This window comes from Dermacentor silvarum, chromosome 8 (assembly GCF_013339745.2).
Source record: "Dermacentor silvarum isolate Dsil-2018 chromosome 8, BIME_Dsil_1.4, whole genome shotgun sequence".
In the NCBI taxonomy this organism is placed as follows: Eukaryota; Metazoa; Arthropoda; class Arachnida; order Ixodida; family Ixodidae; genus Dermacentor; species Dermacentor silvarum.
In genome coordinates, this window is record NC_051161.1 from 120903535 (window position 1) to 120927133 (window position 23599).

General features: G+C 47.4%; 1 protein-coding gene across 2 annotated transcripts in view; it reads left to right on the plus strand.

Annotated features, from left to right (window-relative positions):
• LOC119462379 (probable glutamate receptor) overlaps positions 1–10753 on the plus strand; it is a 125757-nt gene extending 115004 nt beyond the window's left edge. For both annotated transcript variants that reach the window (XM_049671837.1, XM_049671838.1), the window contains exons 11-13: positions 2486–2711; positions 6907–7181; positions 8157–10753. In XM_049671837.1, the coding sequence (XP_049527794.1) occupies positions 2486–2711; positions 6907–7181; positions 8157–8330 (675 nt within the window). In that variant the 3' untranslated portion in view covers positions 8331–10753. The remainder of the gene's footprint in view (positions 1–2485; positions 2712–6906; positions 7182–8156) is intronic.
• The last annotated feature ends 12846 nt before the right edge of the window (positions 10754–23599 follow it).

Sequence of the window (23599 nt, forward strand, 5' to 3'; positions counted from 1 at the left end):
GCTCGTCTACCGGGTAGCGAGACAGGCAGTCAGCGTCCTTGTGTAGTCGGCCAGATTTGTAGGTAACAGTATACGAATATTCGTGGAGGCGTAAGGCCCAGCGACGAAGTCTTCCTATAGGATCTTTCAGTGAGCATAACCAGTAAAGCGCGTGGTGGTCTGTGACAACGTAAAAGGGCCGGCCATATAAGTATGGACGGAACTTCGCAATAGCCCAAACTAGGGCCGAGGCACTAACGCTCAGTGATGGAATAATTGCGCTCCGAGCGCGAGAGCAGCCTGCTGCTGTGACAACACGGTCGTTGCCGCGCTGGCGTTGTGCCAGTACTGCGCCAATTGCGTGGCCGCTGGCGTCAGTACGGACTTCGGTAGGCGCAGATGGGCCAGAACGGGTGGCGTTGTGAGAAGGTCGATTAGATAGGAGAACGCAGAGGCCTCGTTATCACCCCACTGGAAAGGGGCGTCTTTTTTCAAAAGCTCGGTTAGTGATCGTGCTGTGGCCGCGAAATTTTTCACGAAACGGCGGAAGTACGAAAAAAGGCCGATGAAGCTGCGCACATCCTTGATACACTTCGGAACAGGGAAGTGCGTAACAGCATGGATCTTGCCTGGGTACGGTTGCACTCCGTTCGCGTCAACGAGATGTCCAAGATTGGTAATCTGGCGACGGCTGAATTGGCACTTCGATGCGTTGAGTTGCAGACCGGCTCGTCGAAAAACGTCCAGGAGTGCTGAGAGGCGCTCGAGGTGCGTAGCGAACCTTGGGGAAAATACTATAACGTCGTCCAAGTAGCACAGGCACGTGGACCATTTGAAACCGTGAAAAAGGAAGTCCATCATGCGTTCAAAAGTGACAGGAGCGTTACATAGACCGAACGGCATCACTTTGAATTGATAAAGACCATCGGGTGTTAGCAAAAGCAGTCTTCTCGCGGTCTATGTCGCTGGGGTGTTGGGCAGACGGGCAAACTCCTGGTCGATACGTCGGCTTTTAGCGCGTTCCAGGCGGCGGCACTCTTCCATAACTGCATGATATCCACCGTCGCCACGTTGTTGAAAACGAGCAAGTTGAAGGCGTCATCGGCAATGCCTTTGAGGATGTGGGAAACCTTGTGCGGCTCAGTCATGTGTGCGTCAACTTTGCGACACAGAGCCAATACGTCCTGAATGTACGTGACGTGGGGCTCTGTTGACGTCTGCACACGGCCGGATAACGCCTTCTGCGCGGCAAGTTGGTGACCGTAGGGGTTGCCTAACAAGTCTCGGAGCTTTTCCTTAAGCGAATCCACACTGGTGAGCTCATCTTCGTGTGTCCGAAACTAAATTCGAGGTGTGCCACCGAGGTAAAAGACTACGTTGGCGATCATGATTGTAGGGTCCCACCGGTTGTTGCGGCTGACGTGTTCGTACAGGCTAATCCAGTCCAGGACGTCTTCCCCATCTTTGCCCGAGAATACGCCAGGATCACGGGGAGCGGGGAGAGCGATGTAGGTCGTCGAAGTGGCAGCAGGTGTCGGAGCCGGTTGAGTCGAGCTGTCGTCGCCGGGAGCCATGACGGAAGGCTCGACGTACCGTCCACTGCGAAGCTCCGTGACGAGGTAGAGGGAACGTCCACCTCCACCAGATATGTTACGTAGGAAGACGCAGACGAAAAGCTACATACAAGTATATTTACAAGCATATACGCCGCACTTGTTGTTGTTGTTGACGCCGCACTTGGCCAAGAGGCAACAGCCCGCGCTAGCCTCTAATCGTCGTCGTCGTCGTCTTCACACTGCTCGCCTCTTCGTCATCACAAATACTGTTCCGTCGCAATATAGTACCTTTGAATTTTAGGAAAAATATAATCGAACTGTTCTTTAATGGAATTGGTGTTGCAACAAACATGAGTCACCTCACGAATTTGGACATTTAACTCATCTAGGAGAGCATGCATAAATATAGTTCACCTGCTGATTCTAACGTAATGTTTGAATTTCACTCATGTTAGAAGAGCAGAAGTTGTGTGAGACTGCCCACGCCAACCCTGAGTAAGGCATTGCGTTGTATCGCTACAAATAAGGAAATGATAATTTAAAAATGTTGCACTACAGTGGCTTAGGTCGATAACTAAAGTCTATTTTAATGATTTTCTATAAAATCATTTTTAAACTGATCATGACTTTTTGAAAACTATTGTCGAGCTTGGGAGGAGATACGAAAACAGTGCGCCACAAAGGTTCAAGTGACTAAACTATGTGTGTTCTTGTTACCTAAATGCTTCATGTCTGCTACTTTGTGGCACTTTAAAGTTTTCGTTGATGTTAGTATTTGATATGCGCTAACTAATGGAAGGTGACAGCTATGGTTCATCTGTTGTCTGGCCTAAGGAAAAGTAGTACATGCTATGGTTGGCCAGAATACTGAGTTTATGCATACGCGCTATAAACTTGATTTCATTTGATCTACTCATCGTGTTTCTTTTTCTCCCCGCTGGGTTGCGCAGCGGTCAACTTTCCCGCAGTACATGAAGCTCTGGCAGGGCATCCAAAGCCAGGGCGACGAAGCGTTCGTGAACAGCTACGCCGAGGGCCTGGATCGCGTCATGACCGGCTCGTACGCCATGTTCATGGAGTCACCCGCCCTCGAGTACCTCGAGAATCGGTACTGCGAGGTGGAGCAAGTGGGAGAAATCATCGGCTCCTCGGGCTATGCCCTCGCCCTGCCCAGGGGTACGTGTGCCTTGGTTGTTTGGACTAAATATGAGTCGTAGGACCTATCCAAAAATCATTTCGTCACCCTTTGTGATTACGGTGTCTTCCGTGCGTTTTGTACTTCCATCCGATAGAAATACAAATAAGGCAGGTATTCATAGAAAGATGCAGACCTGAAAGCAATCAAGAGTGGTCGAATTAGTGAATCCAACGTTTCGATAAGGAGAGGTGTCTTCGTCGAGGCGATGAAGCAAAATCTTTGTCGAAACGTCAGCTACGTAAATATCTCCTGTACGACCAATGATGTTCATTCTAACGGTTAATAGAGTTTGCTGGGAAAAAAAAGTAGACATGCAGAATAACTGCGCTGCCTATAGGGATACGAAAGAGGTATGTTAAGGTGAGCTGTACTTGTGAACGAAGCTTGTGGAGTACTAGAAACGTCATTCATACGGCGAGAGGAGCCTTGGTAAGCCAAATAACTAAATGAATAAAGAGAAACGCAATAACAAAAATCGAGATTCTAGTTCTTACGCAGGCTCCTCGTGACGTCATGGAATTGAGATAGTGTGTCATAGGGTCAAGTAAATATTTTAGTTAATACTTCGTCGATGAACGCGGATTATATTCTATTATAAAATTAACAGAAATACAGAACCTCGAGAGTATTGAGAACCTTGTTCCTGGAAGAAAACTGCCTCAGGCATGCGAAAGTATTTTGAGAGCCCTGACGCCATACTAAAATATTGGCAATTCGGTTTAGGCGGAAGAATTGAAAATAGAACCTTTGCCATTCATTGTCCACTTATTGAACGTCATATAAATGTAAAATTGTGCTTGAAAGAAATCATTTATAATACGAGATGAAGGTAATTTTTGCCGTTTAGAGTCCATTTAGATGTTCATTTCTGCTACTTGCGCTAACTGCTTCACCATAATAAAAAACACATAAATTCGAAACTTCCACAGACCAAATTACCCCCTCCTGCGTCCCTGATACCTACTCTGAGGACTATAGGTTCACGGGACCGGACTCCGAGCTGCATCTTGTACCCCTCAGCGGCGCCACAGGCCTGGTGCAACCAGGGCCCTGACCTGACATTGATGCTCAGAGTGAAATAAGTGCTGCCACATCCGGACCAGCAACCGGTGGGGATGTGGCAGCACTTATTTCACTCTGAGCATCAATGTCAGGTCAGGGCCCTGGTTGCACCAGGCCTGTGGCGCCGCTGAGGGGTACAAGATGCAGCTCGGAGTCCGGTCCCGTGAACCTATAGTCCTCAGAGTAGGTATCAGGGACGCAGGAGGGGGTAAATTGCTGCTCATGTCTGTCAAGCACTTACCGAAAGCATAGTTAAAATGAACAGCAACCAACACACTAGTTTGCTCTTTGTGCTTAAAGGGACCATGATGCGGTTGTCCGACTATTCTGAGTGTGTCATTGTAGCTGAGAGTAGATGGCTCAACATTATTATACGAAAAAAAAGCTGCACAAAATCTGGGTGCTCATCGCACATTTTAACTTACAAGTTTAATTTGAAATGGCAGCCTCCGACTCCCTCCCACCAGCAGTGACCGCCATTTTGGCATGCAGTGTTGAAACAGTTCTAAACCCCATCGGTCATTTTACTACGCACGCTCTAACACCCAACCGCGCAGCAAGGGCGTCGCCATTGAAATGTGCCCGCATTTTTTTTTTCAGTGGCGTGATCAAAGGCCGCAGCAGACGCGAAGAAGTGCATGCAAAAACAAAATGGCAATTGGTGGCCGTGACGTATTTATACCTCCTGCAAAAACTTCCTGGTGCTTGTAGTACACAAAACCGTGGCCTTAAAGATAAGTTTTTGTCACCCGAGTGAACCATTCCCCGGAGGTACAATTCATTTTGTCACCATTCAGTGTTGCGAGCCTGCTCGCAACATCAAAAAATTAAAATACAGATTTTTCAACCACACTGAATGCGCTCAAATATTGCCAGCTTTTTGTGGGAGGCGTACGGTTTAACGTGCAAAGCATAATTCAATCTCCAAAATGCGGTGTCACGGCCCCTTTCTTTAAGTGTACAACCATCGGCGTGTCTTTTGTTCTCGTTCGGCTGCTGCATGTGGAATCACCATAAGTATTATCGCCAAAACTATGACGCATAGTGTCTCTTGGAGCAAATGAACGTTGGGCTGGGGCAGGCGTTGTCTGTGACTCAATCTCTAAGAGGCTCAGTATTGTTACAAATCGGAGCCGAAATAGATTAGTAACCACTGATATGTGCCATTATTGGGATGAAAAGTAGGCCATCCGTATATAAGAAATCTTAAATACAAATCGAACAATTTTCGCCATTATTCAATTCGAGAATTTACTATTCGAAGCTGTCGAATATTCATTCCATTCGACTCCTGAGAGAGAGAGAGAGAGAACATATTAATTTAGTACCTAGTCCGGCATATTTCGCTCCAGGACGACCCTGATATGTGATACCAGGGTTGCCTGGAAGATTAGAGAGAGGACAGGAAAGGAAGTGAGTCAGCTATAAAGGGAAGTGGGGCGATGGCGGCGAGGTATCTTCGACGAGGAGGCTTTGAGGGATGCTTGGGAGTGAGGTCAATACTAAAAGTGTCACCAACAGTTGTTCCATTCTGCAGACTATTTCGAATGGTTCTGCTACAGGTGAAGTGGTCGAGGTTGCTGCGCAGACGAACCAGTTCCTGAGCGAATGTATGGACAAGATAACATAAACACATAAACACAGAAAGCATGCCTCGCTTTAGGCAGCTTACAAGTCCGCTGTTTTGATATAGGCAAAGCTATTTATCAAGTGGCCAATATACCCATGTATACCCTTAAACCCTTTAAACCATTTGCGATGTTGTAACATTGTGCTTAGCTCGTTCAACGAGCACTACAATTTACACGCGCTTCTGGTGTCGCGTTTTTTCTTTTGTTTCGTTACTGCTGCGGTCATTGTGCACAATATACGATTACGTTTCCTTTGTTTCTCATTTTGAAGCTTCTCTGTTGACCTGACATCAAGTTCTTAACAACATTATACATGTGAACCAAGATGTGCCTGAGCCGCAACCTGCAGGAATGGAGAAATAAATTCGCATTGTGAAGGAAGAACATGACATTCTTATAATATATTTATCTGTTCTCACTGCTCCATTACACAATACTTTTTATTCGAAGATACACTTTTTTATGTTCGTTTTCTTTAACTTCTTAATTGAGGGTACAAATACCCGCGATTCCTGGCCTATCTCTCATAGTGGGTACGTACCATGTTTTAAAGGGTCGTCATTATCATAATCTATCTCGAATTATAGTGTCGAGGAAGCTATTCTTTACGTATTACGAAACATTTTCATTTGATACACAAACAGACTTGTTTCGGGCAGGTTAGTCCAATAGGGAATGGTAGTAAGGGCCCTGTATCCAGCGTTCTATGTCGTGAGGGCGTCCTGGGAGAAGGCCTGTACAGGACGCCCTCCCGACATCGAACGCCGGATGCAGGGCCCTTACTGCCATTTCATATTGAACTACCCATAGAGTTTCTTACAATAATTACTAGAGGGATCTCTGGCGCTGCTATCGTTCAGCCACCACGGGAATGATGGGAAGTACATGGATTTGTCCGATCTCCGTTGTTAGAGCTTCAAACGTTTTTGTGGCTTCGTTTATTACGCTTTATCTGGGCCTAAATTGGCCTAAATTTCAAAGCAATTTCCTTTTTTAATGCAGAGGATAAGAAGATTCTGCACGAGCGCGTAATTCGTTGCTAATTGCAGTGGTTCCACTTGTCCACGCGCCCGTGGCGTAATGGTTTCAATATGCGGCTTCTATGCTAGAGGTCCCGGGTTTGATTCCTGCGCCGGAGAACTTTAATGACGTTCATTTAATTATTTATGATGCAGTACTTTCTTAAACATTTTCCCTTTGCAAGGTCACGAAGCCAAAACAAAGCCAGAAGTACGAAGTTTATGCACATCCATGTACTGGCCATCATTCACATGCTGCCTGAACCCGTAGACACCAGTGCCACAGTTCCCTCTAGTAATTGTATGAAACCTCATGGCACCACCTGCAAGAAACAAATAGTTGTGTCTTTCACCACACATTTATAACGAGTAAAGGCAGGCATTCAAACAGATACGACATGCCTGAACAGATACGAAAAAACTTGCCTGAGTGATTGCCCGGGCGTGATCACGTGTCGCAGGGAGCGCGTTCCGGTCGGAGGTGTCGGCGGCCATCATCCGTCTGAAGAGCGAGGGCACCCTGCAGCTGCTTCGTCACTACTGGTGGCGCGAGCGGGGCGCCGTCAACTGCCCTCGCGAGCAGCCCGTGTACCGGCCCACCCCGTTCACGGTACGCTTCGGCCGCCTCAGTCTGGTCTTCGTCTTCCTCCTGCTGGGGCTCGTCATCACCATGCTCGTCATGCTCTTCATCTTCGTGCGCGGACACGCGCGGAAAAACCTCAGCGCCGAGTCCATGGTCAGTGGACACTCTCTACGCATGACAACGACAACTGCATCTATTACGATAAGTCCTAGAGCCAAGCCAGTTGCACTTACTGGATCTCCTTTACGTATAATGTGTATATATTTAATATTACAGCTGTAATATAAGTATATGCTATATATTTATAATGGTTATTTATAACCTGTGAACTGCTTCTGCTGATGTTACCTTGAAATTGCGCTTTACTCAAAAGTCAGTTATAGTCTGGCTGTTTACCTTTAGTATGTCTTAATAAATGTTACCATGACAAGAGTAGATAACGAATATGTCAGAAGGTGGGAAACCACAAGGTCACCACATGAGACCTATTGATAACGTTGCTACAGGCCACATTAATTGGTTGGGATTGTCCAACCGCAACAAAATCTTTGATCGCGTAAAAAAAACTTAGTTTCATATGTTGTAAAGAGCAAGCAGCCTCCGTGCGAAACTTTAAGCTTGAAATGCGAGTGAATGTGTCGCGAAAAGCTTTCTGAAGTAGACGCTTTTGATACCGAAACAAACAAACAAAAAAAACGGCTACATTACGGTGCGCCGGAAGTCACACGTCACTGATAATGCATGGCTCCTAGGCATGACCTCCAAGATTGGGCGGCCCTTGCGGCTATCCGCGCCGCTGTGATAAATGTCGGGTCGACGTGCTCGTACTTACGTCATATCCGCTAACCAACCGAGGCGCGCGTCGTCTGCTTAGGGGCTGTTTAAAGGCTGCTTCGAAGTATTCTTTCGTCGAGGCATTCAAAAAGACAAGCTCTCTCGTCGAAACGAGCATTGTGACGAGATCGAGACGATCTCCTTCGTTGTTCAGTTTTACTTCCTTCGATTCAAGTCTCAATCTTCCAAGCAACCTCTGGCTCGACCTTGGGATTGCTCGGGTCTTGCGTTTGCACTGTTTCGTTCTTTAACATAACGTGTCGTCGCTTGCCGCATTCCTTTCGCACTGCGCAGAGTGCCGTGTGGAACACCCTGGTGGAAGAGCTTCGCGCGGCGATGCTCTGCCGCAAAGAAAAGCATGCCAAGGAGGAAGAGGACGCGGCCAAGGACCAGGAGGCGGCCACGACTCCCGCCACGGCGCAGCCGCAGCAGCCCACCATAACCACTCCGAATGACACCGCTCCGTGATTCCTATACGTGGCGCTGGACATTGGCCTTGCGCATTCGAGGCGCGCGAAGCAGCACAACAGATCAGTAGCCGGCCCGTGGCCCTCGACGGTCTCCGCTACACCGTACTTCGCAGAGCTCGCATTCGTCCGCGCAAAACAGTCCTCTTCTGAATTGCGAAACCAACGTCCTTGCCAGAATGAGTTTTTTTTTTTTACATCTATTTAAGAGTTTTGCCTTCTGCCACAATGGAGTACTTCTTGGAATTGGCTTATACACCGATAAGGCACTTCAGTCGGCTTCGTTTCGTTTAATTTCCAGTGAAACGGGACTGCGAGTATCAGTACATGAAATGAAAATTAGACGAAAATGTGCGCTCCCGGTCATGACAAACAGCGGCACGTCAATGTGGCGATACGAGGAACCCAACGATAAGAAGGTGAAGTTGCGCAGGTTTCTGCGAAGTCTTTCACGCATGCAAATAAGGAAAGACGAAAAGCCTTAATTCTGCTGTACCGCGCACTTCAACGCGTCGTTACAGTGATCTCCGTTAATCTGAATTCCATGACCGTGTGGACCGTTATGGAACCTTAGTTCCGTTTCGGAATCATTTCGTTGAGCTTTCTTGAAGCTGAACCTCCGATGGCTAAACGGGCCTTTAAGATCCCTTCAATATCTGCGCTGACATATCAGCGCGGATGTTACGCCACATTGGGGGCCGCATTTTCAGCAATCACAGCGCGAACTAACTGTTCGCGTGACAAACTGCGTCGTAAATTGTATTTTTGCGATCACGTCACACTGAAAAAATTCAGCGGTGCCAGTGATGAGGGGATAGGCACCCACCAGAGAAAGCAAGTGATGGACCTCGAAAACCTTCACGTCTGGAGGCTTGTAATGTAATGCAGGAAAGGACCACATAGCGAGAAAATAAGTAGTAGCAGAGGACGAGAACGTATGAAGGATAGCATGGCTTTTTTTTATGTTTCCTTAGATAAACCATAGCCTCCAAGATAATTAGCGTACGTGCCTCTCTATCTCTGAGGTCATGGATGCGCAAGCCACTGATGTGAAACATGAAAAAATTAAAGAAGATGAAATGTCAACGCTGGGATACAAACTATTCATAGCAAAGGTTATTGGAATCGAAGAACGCTTCCTTATTCAGGTGGCTGTGAAAAGTTGCTTGGGCGTTACAACTCAACACACTTCCAAACGCTGCCATCTGCTTTTCGAGTCGCCCGCTGCTGAAAACGCTTAGGAGAGGAATCAAATGACGCCATGTTGCTGATACGGGAAGCAAAGTGAGATTTTAGACGACCTCTGCAGAATTATCGGCTCATTATATCAGTTGATGTCTCAAAACACGTTTCCGCAGCCTGCCGCGTCATCTGGTGCTATAGTCTACTTTGTTAATTGGAGTTCGTTACAGCGTAAAATGTCGAAGTTGAAGCCGCACTCATTATGTCATGTACTCGGTCATCTTGGCACCGTGCCCAAAGGTTACTGCGCGGTGCAGTACGAATTACTGTTTTTGCTAGGCGTGCGAGAGCAGTGTACCGCAACAGACGTGATTCCCGAAGAGCCATTTTTTTAATCGTTGACGTGTTGTAGCTCTGGCTTTGCTTTCAACATCGTAAGCTTCACAAAGCAGGCAATTACATGATGGATCTCGTTTTTTTTTCTTTCAGTCAGCGATGAGGCTTCTGATGCGCAAAAAAGTGCGTGGCCGTGTTTATTCTTCAAGCATTTGCAAGATATGCTGCTGTCTTCGAAAAGATATTCTTCTATTTCCATATTTTACATTGTTACTTAGTGGTTTCTCCTGTGCCATTACAAGAAAACACAACTTGTCAGGCGTGTAAACACGGGGCTGTGGTGAATATTGGTCCCTGCTGCAAACTTCAGTCCTGAAAAAAAAGCATTGCCTATGATTATTTGGTTCCTCGAACAAAATTACAATGAGGAAGAGATATGCTGGTCATTCGGCACATTTTCTTTGCCTTCGCTTAAGCGTAGTTTGAATGGTTATGTGTGATAGTTCGTTATTTTAATTTAGATAGGTATATAATGGTCACACAGCTCCATCAATGATTTCTATTCGCTTAGATTGACGTCTCATAAGTTACACGTGCAGAAGTTCACACTTCCAGCATTAATTCACCACTTGTTTTTTCAAAGATCACTTATTTTCCACAACCTCCTTGATTCGATGGAAGCACCTGTTTGCATGACTGAAGAGTATGCAATTCAGGTGTTAAAGGTGAGCTCGTGATTGTAGCTGACCACCGCTCACAACTGGAGAAGACGCAAGACATCAGATAAGGAATTGTCCTGCATCCGACTGTTGATGCTACTTTTCATAATTTCCACATGACGCTTAGTGTTCGGATGGCTCAGCGCAAGTTGTGTAAAGTTAGTTTGACAATAAAAAAACTCGTTCAAAAGGGCGTAACCAGTTCCTTCCTACGATGCGAAGTGTGACCAGGCACAATGTGCTTCAAAAAATTGTGTGGGTCCCACCCACTGTGGGGAGAGAGAGAAAATGATTTAATGAAAGGCAGGGAGGCTAACCAGGACTGAGCCCGGTTGGCAACCCTACACTGGGGACTGTGGGAATCGACGTTATGCGAAGCATTTTGCAGGCAGCTGGCTATGCAACATTGTTTGGAGAGAGAGAGAGAGAGAGAGAAACGTGGTGGGAAAGGCAGGGAGGTTAACCCGAAAAGATTCTGGTTTGCTACCTTGCGCTGGGGGAAGGGGCAGGGGAAATGAAAGGCGGAAAGGGTTCCGCAAAGCGTTACCAAGTTGACCGGTATATTTATGTAAATCCAGTGTTTGTGTGTGTGACGCGAGTACAGTGAACAAGAATTAACGCGAGATTGCAGGTGTGTGACGACAGGAAGATGAGAACTATGGTAACGATGATTGCATGATTTCTACAAGCGATCGAATTCATGTGAACAAACGGCATGGAGGTGCGAGATGGGTAAGAAACGCAGAAATTAAATGCTCACTGACGGCAGCAAGTGGAATCACTTAGAGGTCACAAACGGGTGAATTGACGGCGATACTGTAGCACAACCTGAAGCCCGTGTCCTTTTACAGCCATTCGAACGAGTGGCGTGGTGCAGCTGCTCGCCTTGGCCGAGCCGTGATGACACTGCCATCGTGGAATTCGATGCAGCGTTGTCGTACTCGGACACTATGTGCACCAGGAAAAAGCACATCTCGATGTTTGATTAAGCGGCCTGGTATAACGACGAGAAGGGGCCCTGAAAGTCCGGTACGAGCTTTGCGAGTAATGAAGAGGCGGCGCGTGGCTGTCCGGCGCTCGGAAATCAACGCTCGTGGGAAACTTTCTTCGCAATCGCTCTTTTAATGGATAAAACCACCACCAGGTGTTGTGCTGATGAGATGCCGGAATCATCTTACACGTGCCACCTGGCTCGAGCATAGATGACACGCGAGGATCAGAGACCGAGTGTCGGATTACGACGCTGGAATTACGATGCAACGACCATCACGGCATCACGAACATATAGTCATCGGCCCAATTTAGTAGACAACGTGGTCTACTGGGTCGAAGTAAGTTCCTGTCATGTTAATGTCATGCCATGCATCCAAGCATGCCATGAATTTATCTAATTCTTGTCATGCATGTCACGACATTCATATGAATCATGTCATGGCTTGACATGCATATCATGACATTTATACCGATCATTTTATGCAATACATAGCACGAGGTGTCATTAATGTCACACATGCGTGTCTTTTTTTTACCGTCTTTATTTCTGCATTTATTAGCTCCAACCTTGCGGCAGACAAGAGGCGCTCTATGGGGGTGGGGGAACGGGACCGGTGTTCTCTTCTTCCTCGAGGTGGAGTGGTCCCGAGGTCGGCTGCGCAAAGAGGCTGCCAGGCCCTTCTTTTTCCCTGAAAAAGTCCAGAATAGCACGCCAAAGCCAGAGTGAGTCCTTGGGCCCGATATGCGATGGCGGGTCGATCCACTATTGCAGGGTGCCGGGTCGGTTCCCACTCAGATAGTGAAGTGTCCTTTCTCGGATCGCGTCAAAGCCAGAGTAGCTCCACAGAAGATGTTCGGCCGTACTTCTGGCCGGGCATGCCGGGCACTTTGGGCTCAGGTTTGAGTGCGGGTTTATGAAGTGCTGGTGACCGATGCTGGTAGGTCCGGGCTCGGCGAAGAACGACCGCCTCTATCCTTCGGAATGTGCTGCACACACATGTATGTCATGACACGCATATGCAGCATATATCAAGTTAAAGAAATGCATGTCATGTCATTCAATTCAATATAGTCATCTCATTGATGACATTCATGTCATGCCATGATCGTCATCCATGTCAGTTCCATTTTTTAACAAGTTATCCATGACATCAGTGAAATGACATCACATGCATCACATAAATGACATGAAGTGATTGTCATGAATGACATAGATGACATGAGGTGATGGCGTTTTGGTCATTTTTGAAAAATCACCAGTTGACTGGCCACTTGAGACACTTTGCGTGTATTCGCGGGCTTCTCTCACGATCGGAAAAACACTTTTATGTAGCACATATTGAGCAACCGAAAGCTGTATCAGGAGTTGTTCACGCTGCTTACTATTTTCTCATTGACACTTTTCATCTAATTATAATATTTCAGAAGTTCATTAATTCATGAAACCTAATTATGTAATTAGGCGGGATGCAAAAAAAAATAATGTGACTATCTCCAAGTGACGGCAAACAGCATTACCTTGGTTCTGTCCGGCTACGTGGCATTTGCATATTTTAAAATCTTGGTGCAGGATAGTTGGGATGTAGTTGGGATAGCTGTATATGCGCTTACGGAGCGGCACAAGGGCAAAGATGTGTAGAGAACGTATACACGACCAAAGGTTTGTAGCACGCGGCTTCCTAAGCATGTGCGGAAAGCGCGGATTGCAGGTGAGAACGACGTGGCCTCGGTCATCGATGGCCCACTGACTTCCATTGTAAAGCACTGCCGCGCATGACGCAGTGCTATACATCAGACATCCACGTCGACTCTGCTATACATGCTTCTTCATCACTGCTCTTGACGTGCTGAGCCGGTGATAAGGATCAGGATGACCACATAACATTTTTTTTTCTCACCTTTCTTTTTTTTCTCGCAAACTCGACTACGGATCTCACACGGAGGAAGTTGCCTTCGGTCGAACACGACTAGATGAAAGTCCCAGTTGGGCCTTATTTCATGCAGTTACAAGTGTGAATTATTGTCTGTCCCATTGGAACATACCTGAGAGGTATTATTTTACCCTGTTTTCTGGAGTTTCTAAAGAACAAGCTGAAAAGAACAGAGACAGGATGCATAGAAAGGCAGGGAGGTTAACCAGAGGTAGCTCCGGTTGGCTACACTGCATGGGGGGAAGGAGTAGGGGGATAAAAAAAGTTGTCGCAGTTTCTCCTGAAAGGCGAAGCATCAATTGCGATAGCAAATTTGTAGAGAGCTATACGGAGTAATGATAGCAGCTTTATCAGCTGTATAAACGTGGACATGCAGCAACACCGGCAACGCGCAGAACTGTTGTCGACGCCGTCAGCGTTTTGCCCGCGTTCGCTCAAAATGCGTGCGGCGTTGGTGACTGTTGCCGGATCCTCTGATATAAATAGCCACTTGGTGCCGCAGCTAAACGTCGCCTCCCTTCCCTCCCCCTCCCCCCCTCCCCCACGGCCTCTCGCGCGTCGGAAGAAGGCGCGTTTGCTCTACATATATGGTGATTGTAAAGGAGGAAAGAGACGCCTACTTCTGCAGCCCTTAAGGGAGCACGGCGCAGAACGCGCGTTTGTTCTCCGCCGTGCGTTCACTCCCCGTGAAAGCGCGCGCCCCTCGCACCCTTTCACTCGCACATACAGCGTTCGGCGGTACGCGGTGACGATTTCATCTCCATTGACGTCATACGGAACCTCACGGCGACGGTGACGCCGACGGCAGAAATCTGCTTTTGAGTGTCCATATAATTGCTATCGCAATAAAAAGTTGTCGCAGTTTCACCTGAAAGGCGAAGCATCAATTGCGATAGCAAATTTGAAGAGAGCTAGCTATACGGAGTAATGATAGCAGCTTTATCAGCTGTATAAACTTGGACATGCAGCAGCACCGGCAACACGCAGAACTGTTGTCGACGCCGTCGGCGTTTTGCCCGCGTTCGCTCAAAATGCGTGCGGCGTTGGTGACTGTTGTCGGAGCCTCTGATATAAATAGGCACTTGGTGCCGCAGGTAAACGTCGCCTCCCTTCCCTCCCCCTCCCCCCCCCCCCACGTCCTTTCGTGCGTCGGAAGAAGGCACGCTTGCTCTACATATATGGTGATTGTAGAGGAGGAAAGAGACGACTACTTCTGCAGCCCTTAAGGGAGCACAGCGCAGATTGGCGCTGAGCCGTGCTCCCTCAAGGGCTGCAGAAGATAGCGCCAACCTTTCCCTTTCCCTCAAGAACCACTTATCAGCGCAGAACGCGCGTTTGTTCTCCGCTGTGCGTTCACTCCCCGTGAAAGCGCGCGTCCCTCGCGCCCTTTCACTCGCACATACAGCGTTCGGCGCGCGGCGACGAGGCGCTGAGCCGTGAACTCCCTCAAGGGCTGCAGAAGATAGCGCCAACCTTTCCCTTTCCCTCAAGCCACTTATCTATATCGCGACGATTTCATCTCCATTGACGTCATACGGAACCTCACGGCGACGGCGACGGCGACGGCAACGGCGACGGCGACGCCGACGGCAGAAATCTGCTTTTGAGTGTCTTCCGATAATTGCTATCGCAATAAAAGAAAGAGAGCGGTAATGGTTTCGTATTCGTGGGGGAGAGAGAGAAAGATGGCGGCCGACGTCGAGCATCTCGTTTCTCTAAAACAAACTGCTCCGCGTAGGGTCACTATAGAGCGGTAGGGGGCGGCGTTCTGTCGTGAAGGCCCGCAGACCGCAGGAACCTTAGTAACGCGAGTAAGGCCTACAGCGCGGATGTTCTGTCGGAGCACTGACCTAACACTTTTAGTTCCGTTAGTGGACGATTGTCCAATTGGTCCAGCACTCTGCACAGCACTTGTCTCTCCGCACTATAGCGTGGGCAGACACAGATAATGTGTGCGAGCGTCTCATCGCTGCTGCACATGTCGCACGTGGGGGATGTTGGCCATTCCAATAAGGAAGACATATGCGTTCGTAAATGCAACGCCTAGCCACAGATGGTACAGCATGGTCTGTTCACGTTGTTGTAATCCAGGCGGGAGATGCATCCGTATATCCGGAGACAACGAACGCAAACGACACATCATGAAAGTGTGCGAGTCCCACAGGGGCAAAGCACATTCACGGGACATCAAAAGCAGCCCAGCCGTAGCGTCTGTTCGCGAAAGGGGAATCAAGACACATTGACCATTTTCATGTGCAGATCGGACGGCTTCGTCGGCGTGGTCATTCCCGCTGAACAGGAAAACTCTCTCTCTCTCTCCTATTTCCGTTCAGTTTGACATGAGTCAATGTACGTGTTGGTAGGTATGACGTCACTAGGTGTACACGTGCTTGTGGTCATAAACCAGGTACCAAGTTTTTTTTTTCTTTTTTTTCTTTTTCCCCACCACTTTATGCACGCGCACGTTTGTAGTAACGTCATAGCGCCACTGTATGTGTGCCCGAAGTTTGTAGTCTCCAAGCAGTACCAAAACACAAATTAATCAACTTTGCCTTGGTTACAACAATTACGACGTTTGTCATTTGATATGACACCGCATATTTTCGAGCAATATGGACATTGTGTGGCAATAATGTTTCCAGTCAGGAGTAATGGCAAGTCCCGTACTATTCTAGACACCAACCCAAGATGAGTGGGTGAAGATTTCTGAAGGATTTTCTGCTCGATCGTGATTCCCCAACTGCTTGGGGGCTGTCGATGGAAAGCATGTGGCAATCACATGCCCACCAAATTCTGGAAGTAATTACTTCAACTACAAGGTAAACTGCTACGCTTTCATTTTGTTTGCGTTATGTGCTAAGGGCAGTTTTTATTTTGTTAATTGCAATTATGCCTGGAAGATGAAAATTTGCAGATCGTACACTGCACATGCAGGTAGAGCACTGCACGGGCTCGGGCTTACGCGAATGCCTGGGCCCGGGCCGGGCCGGGTAGGACATTTCTTTCACGGGCTCGGGCCGTGCTCGGGCACGGCATGTACTTTTTGTCCCGGGCCTGGGCCGGGCATATTGACGCGGGCCCGGGCCGGGCTCGGACTTTCTGGTGGTGTGCATGTAACGTGCAGTGAGTTAGCCTCGCACGTCTCGACTCTGAAAAACATGTTGCCCCGGCGCAGCTGGAAGCTAGCAGTGCTACTCCTGTGTACTTCCCTTTTAACAGTGAAGCTGTTTAAGCTAGTCGTAATCTGTGGTTCGTGTCAAGAAACTATGACGAAATAAAAGAAAATTAACTTTCCTGCGAGGCGGGATTCGAACCCGTGTGCCTGTGGTCCCAAGGCGAGCGTCGTAACCACTACGCCTATACAGCCACTTTTTTTTCTTTATTACATGGGAGCAGACTCTTCAGCAACACAAGAAACAAGGCGCTACAGGTACATATTCAAAAGTCAGGCAAGCATGTGCAGGCGTCCAATAAAGGCATCCAGTCCGGCGCTGTTTCTTGAGCAGCGTACAGACTACGAACGTAGGCAGCAGATTCCCGAAAAAACGACCGAGTGCTTCGCGATAGTTCAGCGTGCCTGTCACACATTCTACTGCGCCAAAGACTATGTAGACCAAGTACTATGAACATGCCATATGGTGGGTCACAGGAATCTTTAAAAGGTAAGAAACGAATTGTGTATGGTGGGATGTCTAAATCTTTTTTAGGTGTTCTTTGGAGAATGTCCCAGAACACGGCATCCCTACAATCGACAAAAATAGTGATCAATCGTTTCAGCATGTGGACACAAACGGCAGTTTGTAGACCACGGCACGAAACAGCCCCTTTTTTCTAACCAGGTTTTGACAGGAAGGGTTGCCGAATGTAAGTTAAAGAAAAAAGTTTTGATCCCTGGAGGAATGATCATTCGACGGACACGCTTGAGTACATCTAAGTAGCAACATTCCAAATAAGGCGCACGATAATGGGGAACAGGAAACAATGTGTCTATCAGTGCAGCAGAAATTTCTTTACGGGATGCAGTGAAAATATAATCCAAGCTAAAGCGAGCTTTAAGAAAGTGAAAGCCTTCAACAACCTCTTTCAAGAAGCCCCAAGGAGCAGGTGGTGCATCACTGACAGATGACGACACAACTATTTCTGGAAGGTAATTCATGAATAGAAGTCTCTTAGAAAAGGACTGTTTACATCACGTAAGAAGAATAACCGGGAGACAAGTTGCCTAACAAAAAGGTGAACTAGGCCAAGACCACCGCTCTCAAGAGGAAGAAAAAGGTTATCACGCCGCATGGCCTCAACACGTGAGCTCCATACATAGGCAGCAAACACACGATGGAAAGCTTGCAACCTAAGTGAAGAAAGCTTTATGTTATAGATTAAGTGGCGTATTCCATCAAAATCTATAATGTGAGGGTCCATAGGGAAGAAATTATGTGTAGTAATTTCAGGAAAGGAAATTGGTTCAGTATCAACAAATGACATCGAGAATACAGTGTTAAGTACAGAGCAACACTCATCCCTGGAGACAGCAACATCGCTGGCAGTGGTTAATTCGACTGTTTGTTTTGAATCATTGTTTACCACTTGCCAGAATTTTCGTGGATTTGATATTAACAAAGACGGAAGCGTTGTTTGAAAAAAGTTAAGCTTGGCATGTGACAGATCATGCCTATATACTCGCTCTCTGTGGCATGATATGCTGTCCAGCCTGCGGGCGCAGCTGATAACCTGGCTTTTCTGAAGAGACGCTGCTTTTTATTGCGCAAACGTTTCAGCGATGGTGTGAACCAAGGTGCGCGATTGTTTGCCTTGATTCTGCGAAGCGGTATGTAGCGGTTAGTAAGCTCGAATACTTTTGATTTGTAAAGAAGCCAGTTATCGTGTACAGACCTATCTAGAAAGCATGATACGAATTCATGCAGAAAAATTTCAAGCTCAGTATTTATCGAACTGAAGTTTCCTCTCACATAATCTCTGATAGATTTTACAGCTTTGTGCCCACTTGGTGAAGTATTCAATAAATCGAACTGTATGGCAGCATGATCGCTTACACCTGGCAACAGTGACACTGATTGCACCATTGACGGGTGATAAGCTAATAATAAATCTAGGATAGTTGCACTTGAAGACGTCGTACGGGTAGCTTGCTTGAGTAGTTGCGTAAGATTGAAATCAGCACAGGTGTTAATAAAGGCTTCACATTCTGAGGAACCGCTATTCACCGCAGGGTTAGAGTCATTCCATGATATAGTAGGGAAATTGAAGTCTCCTACAAGTAAAGTGGGCGCTGCATGGTACCTTACTTGTAACTTGTGCAAAACATCGTATAGCTCAAGGGAAAAACCTGGTGGGGTGCTCGGAGGGCGATAGCAGGCACAAAATATGACGTCTTCGTGGTTGACATGGATGCACACACAGACCAATTCTAATGGTGATGAAACGGGAACATTGAAGGACGTGAAGTCATCACTCACTGCAATTAATACACCGCCGCCTGTGCGTGTACCGCGGTCACATCTGTAAAAATTGTACTTTTTTCCGCCGTTTAAAAGTTCTGAGCTATCTATTTTTGCCGAGAGCCATGTTTCCATTAAAATAACGATATCTGCTGAGCAGGTGTCGACCAGCAGCGCGTCACGTTTATTGATTATGCTACGTACATTGCATGACAAGACGGAAGTATTTCTAGAGGAAGCATTCTTTAGCTATATCTGTGAAGGACCAGCCTGCGGCTCAGAAAGAGCACGGTTGGTCAAAGCCGTGTTGCCTGCCTCACGTTCGCAAATTCTGTCCATGACAGGTGTAAGTCGTTTTGTTTATAATCAGCCTGTTGAGGCGCAACGTATATGGCCGTCCACTTGCCTTCGCAAAGTCTAGCAGTTTTTTTCGTGTTGTGCGGGTGGCTTTCGAAAAATCCTCTCCAACAGAGACGCCTGTGCCTCGAAGCTTTGATTTCTGAGACAAAATGTTTGATTTAACTTTACACGAGGAAAGCCACGCGATAATGGGCCTACACTTGTTTGGGATAAACGAACCAAGTCTGTGCGCACGAGCGATTCGCTCATCTGACACCTGCAGATTCAGGAACATCTCAAAGGAAGATTGCATACAAAAATCACAACTATGCATTATTATGTTGATGTGAATACTCACATTTTCTTGCATATGTCGTCCTAACCATGCAGGTGTACATACAAGCGAGGACTGCCTCTACTTAAATGTTTGGACCCCGAGCCTGAACAAGACGGCAAACCTTCCAGTCATGGCTTGGATACACGGAGGACAGTTTATCGCTGGCTCTGCAGCCATGCATTCGGACGACGGTGGGAATCTAGCTGCCCTTAGCGACGTCGTGGTCGTCACTATAGCTTACAGGTACTGAGATTCAAGTGCACGGTCGTCATAAAGATTTAAAAGCACTGGGTTCTCTACGCTGTATATTCAGTGCACTGACTACAAGACAGACGTACGTGTATAAATGGGGGGCCGCTGTTATTCCACGCACATAAAGAGTCATACTGTAAATAAAAATTGGACGGAAGTTAGAAATATAAAAAACCTGAATGATTTAAGTAGGTCTAGTTAGGTTGGTGTTTCTCATAACATTAAACAATTTATTGTTTCGAAACTCCATAATTCAAAAGAGACGCATTTTTCCCATCAATAAATTTCTTGACTGACGATATAACTTCTTTTATCGGAAAATAGCTAAATACACCCATATATGCGTACATAATTTAATAATAAGTGAGCTTCGGGCACCGAGGGACAGTGCGGACCCGTAGGTCTGAGCAGCACCTCGAAAGGAGCAGACAGGACATGTCAGCCTTCAGGTGTAATCTGCCAACGCTTGCCGGGGTTGGCCCGTGCTTCGTGGAGCGCCGGTGCTTGTGAGGATGCGAGCGTCTACAGGTAGCTCGCCATCTAGAGCTTTGCTAGCGGTTCCGTAACTTGTTTCTAGAACCCGGGCAATTTACACGGGAAAAGGCGAACCGGCGAGGGTGTGGTGAAAACGTCCAGGTGATGACACCATGACAGCGCGTCGGTCACAGTGACGACAATGATATGATGACGAAAGCACAACGACATTTTCGTGATGACGATGACAGCGGCATATTAACAACAGCAGCAACATGGCGATGACGACAAACTACGGCACGATGACAACGGAATGTCGGTGGCCAGTTCGGAAGGTGATGCACTGGACATCAAGGCTAGACAGGCAGCTGCGCACAAAGGTCATGATTGAGAAACGAGAATACTTCGTTGTGTAGATTCTTCAATGGTCCCGACTGCAGTAGGTGATTGCGTCCACTGAAGTTGACATACGCGTATATTCACAAATTCAAATTTATTTTGATGTTATGTTAGCTGATAGTTCTCCCACAACATCTTACAGTGTGTTCCGCTGGAACCTGTACCGATCTATGAAATTGTGCACTTTGTAAACTGGTCCGAATTCCGATAATATGCATGATTGAGGCAAGACATTGAACTTTGCCAACTTGGTGACCTGGCCTCGGTCGATGCTCATCCTGCCGTTAAACTTCTCGTGAAAGACGACACCCGTATTCCCCCGTGCTCTTCAGCATTCGTACCAGTCTCGTGTAGGGTTATATCCGACGGGACGGTCTTATTCATGCCCTCTCATAACTTTTTTTACCGGAAAAGCGCTTTCTTTGCCATTTGCAGCTCTTGACCTCGCCGCCGGTGCCAGCACGATGCCCATTTACAATCATCTTTCATCGCCGCTATCACTGCTCCGCCGCGAATGCCTTGGTTACGTCGAGTCGGTCGATTCAACACGAATTGTCTCCGTCCTCTACGAAGTGCCTTCTACTGCCGTCCATGAACTGAGTGCCCTTTCCGTACCCGACTCTACACTGGACAGATGTGTTGAGCCCATTCATCGCCGATGATCTGACACATTCGCAGCGATCTTCTCTCAATCCTTCAGCACTTCCGCCATTCTTTTGACGTTGCGCAAACAGCTCTTGGCCGTGCATCGACAGTCGAGCACCACATCGACACTGGCTCTCACTCACCGCTGCGACAAAGACCATAGCGCGCTGTCCGCTACGGAACGTCGCGTCATTGCAGAACAGGTGGATAACATGCTCCGTCGAGGCGTCGTTCAACCTTCAGAGAGCCCATGGGCCTCCCCTTTGGTACTCGTCACAAAGAAAGACGGTTCCATCCGCTTCTGGCATGTGGACATGCTAGGAATGGCCGGACATGTGGACTTGATAGGAATGTTTTGAGGCTCATGTGGGGACGTTCTGAGGACGTCCAAACGTACGCAATTGTAGGTACTCAGGACGTCCTGAGGATGTCATTGTGTTGTCTGGGAGGACGCAGTCTAGGCAAATATATGCGCTGACCGTCACTCCCATGCTGGCTGACAAAATATTGCGTCGGAGTTTCGTGCGCATAAAGTAGGTGGCGGTAAGCGTATAGGAGTTCGTGCACTCACAGAAATTCGCCCATTACAGCCTAGAGGGCGTACAGGTTTTGTGGGGCCCGAAAACGAAAGGACAACGGGATGGAGCAGGAAATGACTCCAGGAACCTGGCCAAAGAATGCTCTGCATTCATTGGCCATTCTGGTCATTCAGCGTTACAATGACGACACCCGTAACTCGCTCATCCCGGTTATCAGCAAATCGCCTATTAAAGCGAACAGCTTTCTTAGGCTCTTTTGCTCGTTTTTGTGGTTGGTCGGGCGGTAATCGATGGTGGGTGGTTGTACTCGGCAAGAAAAACGTTGGTTCTCTCTTTCTCGTTCGTTTGCTCGCTCTCTCTCGCTCTCGTTCGTTCGGGGTATTTGCCTGCCTTGAAAATCATCATCAATGATTGATGCACAATGTTTTCTATCGCTCTGTCTGTCCGTTTATCTCATATCGTTCATTCGTAGTTGTTGAGTTATGCCCTCTCCACTTTGAACATTTGCAGAAGCTGGAACTCTCTTAAAGCAGTGTAGTCATTGTTATCTATAACGTGTTCAGTTAAAGTAGCATGGTGATGACCCTACTCCTTTAGGTTATAAGTTGGATTTTGTGGTGCATGTACCTATACTACCGTGCCCTCCTTCACAGTCCTATCAATAAAAACTAACATGCGCGCAACCTGGACATCGTTATTGCCCTAGCATTTACGAGTTACCACATGTAAGAAGCGCGCGGTGTGAATTGCAACCTTTTACGCATGGTGCATGATATGTGGAACGTATAAAACAACTTCGACAAGCATATCAGAATATTAAAAAATTATATCGTAATATCGTAATAATATTAAACTGGAATGTATACACTGTAAGCAATGAAATACATAGGGATTTTGGCATTGCAAGTAGTTTTGCAGTTACGTTTCCTTTAAAATATTGCTCGGAAGACAATCACCATGAATATTGACGTTAATGAAATCAGCAATAAAACAATGCAGCGACACGCCGAATTTCCACCGCAGACACAAGAACAAGGCGATCTCGCTGCCAAACACAGTACCAAAGTACCGACGCAGGATATCTTGTTGCAATCACTGCCCACGGGAAGCGCTTCTCATCAACACCACCGTTTCACACGCGCCTTGTCGTGGTCATCGTGTCTCTCTTCATGTCGGTCTACTTACGCCGCAGCACACCGGCTTACTTACTAAGCTCATGTTTACTACAATTCATATTGCTAACAAAGCCACTCACCTTACTTCGTACCATGACATTGCTGTGTTGCTATCGCATTCATTGCTTCGCCCTTGGGGCGAAATTGTGAAATTTTTTCAGTGAACTGCCGCGCCGAGCCGCTGCTGCTTCGGACCCGTGGGCTTTTCGCGCTCGCAAAGCGAGGGTCGTCTGCTACGCGCTGTAGTTTTTTTGCGTTCAGTTTCCACACAAAGCACCTGAAGTCTATTTACCTTCAACAGTGTGGTGCTGCATGGAGCTTACCCATCCTTGGGCGTTGTCTTTGTGCTTGGGCAGCAAGAGAATGCAAAAACCAACGCGTCAAACTCATCAGCGCGGACTAGCTCTGGTGCTATAGAGTTCGGGAACGGTAATGCGGTAACTGTGCGTGCGTAGTAACGCGGTAAATGAGGCCGCGCAAGGAAATAACGTAA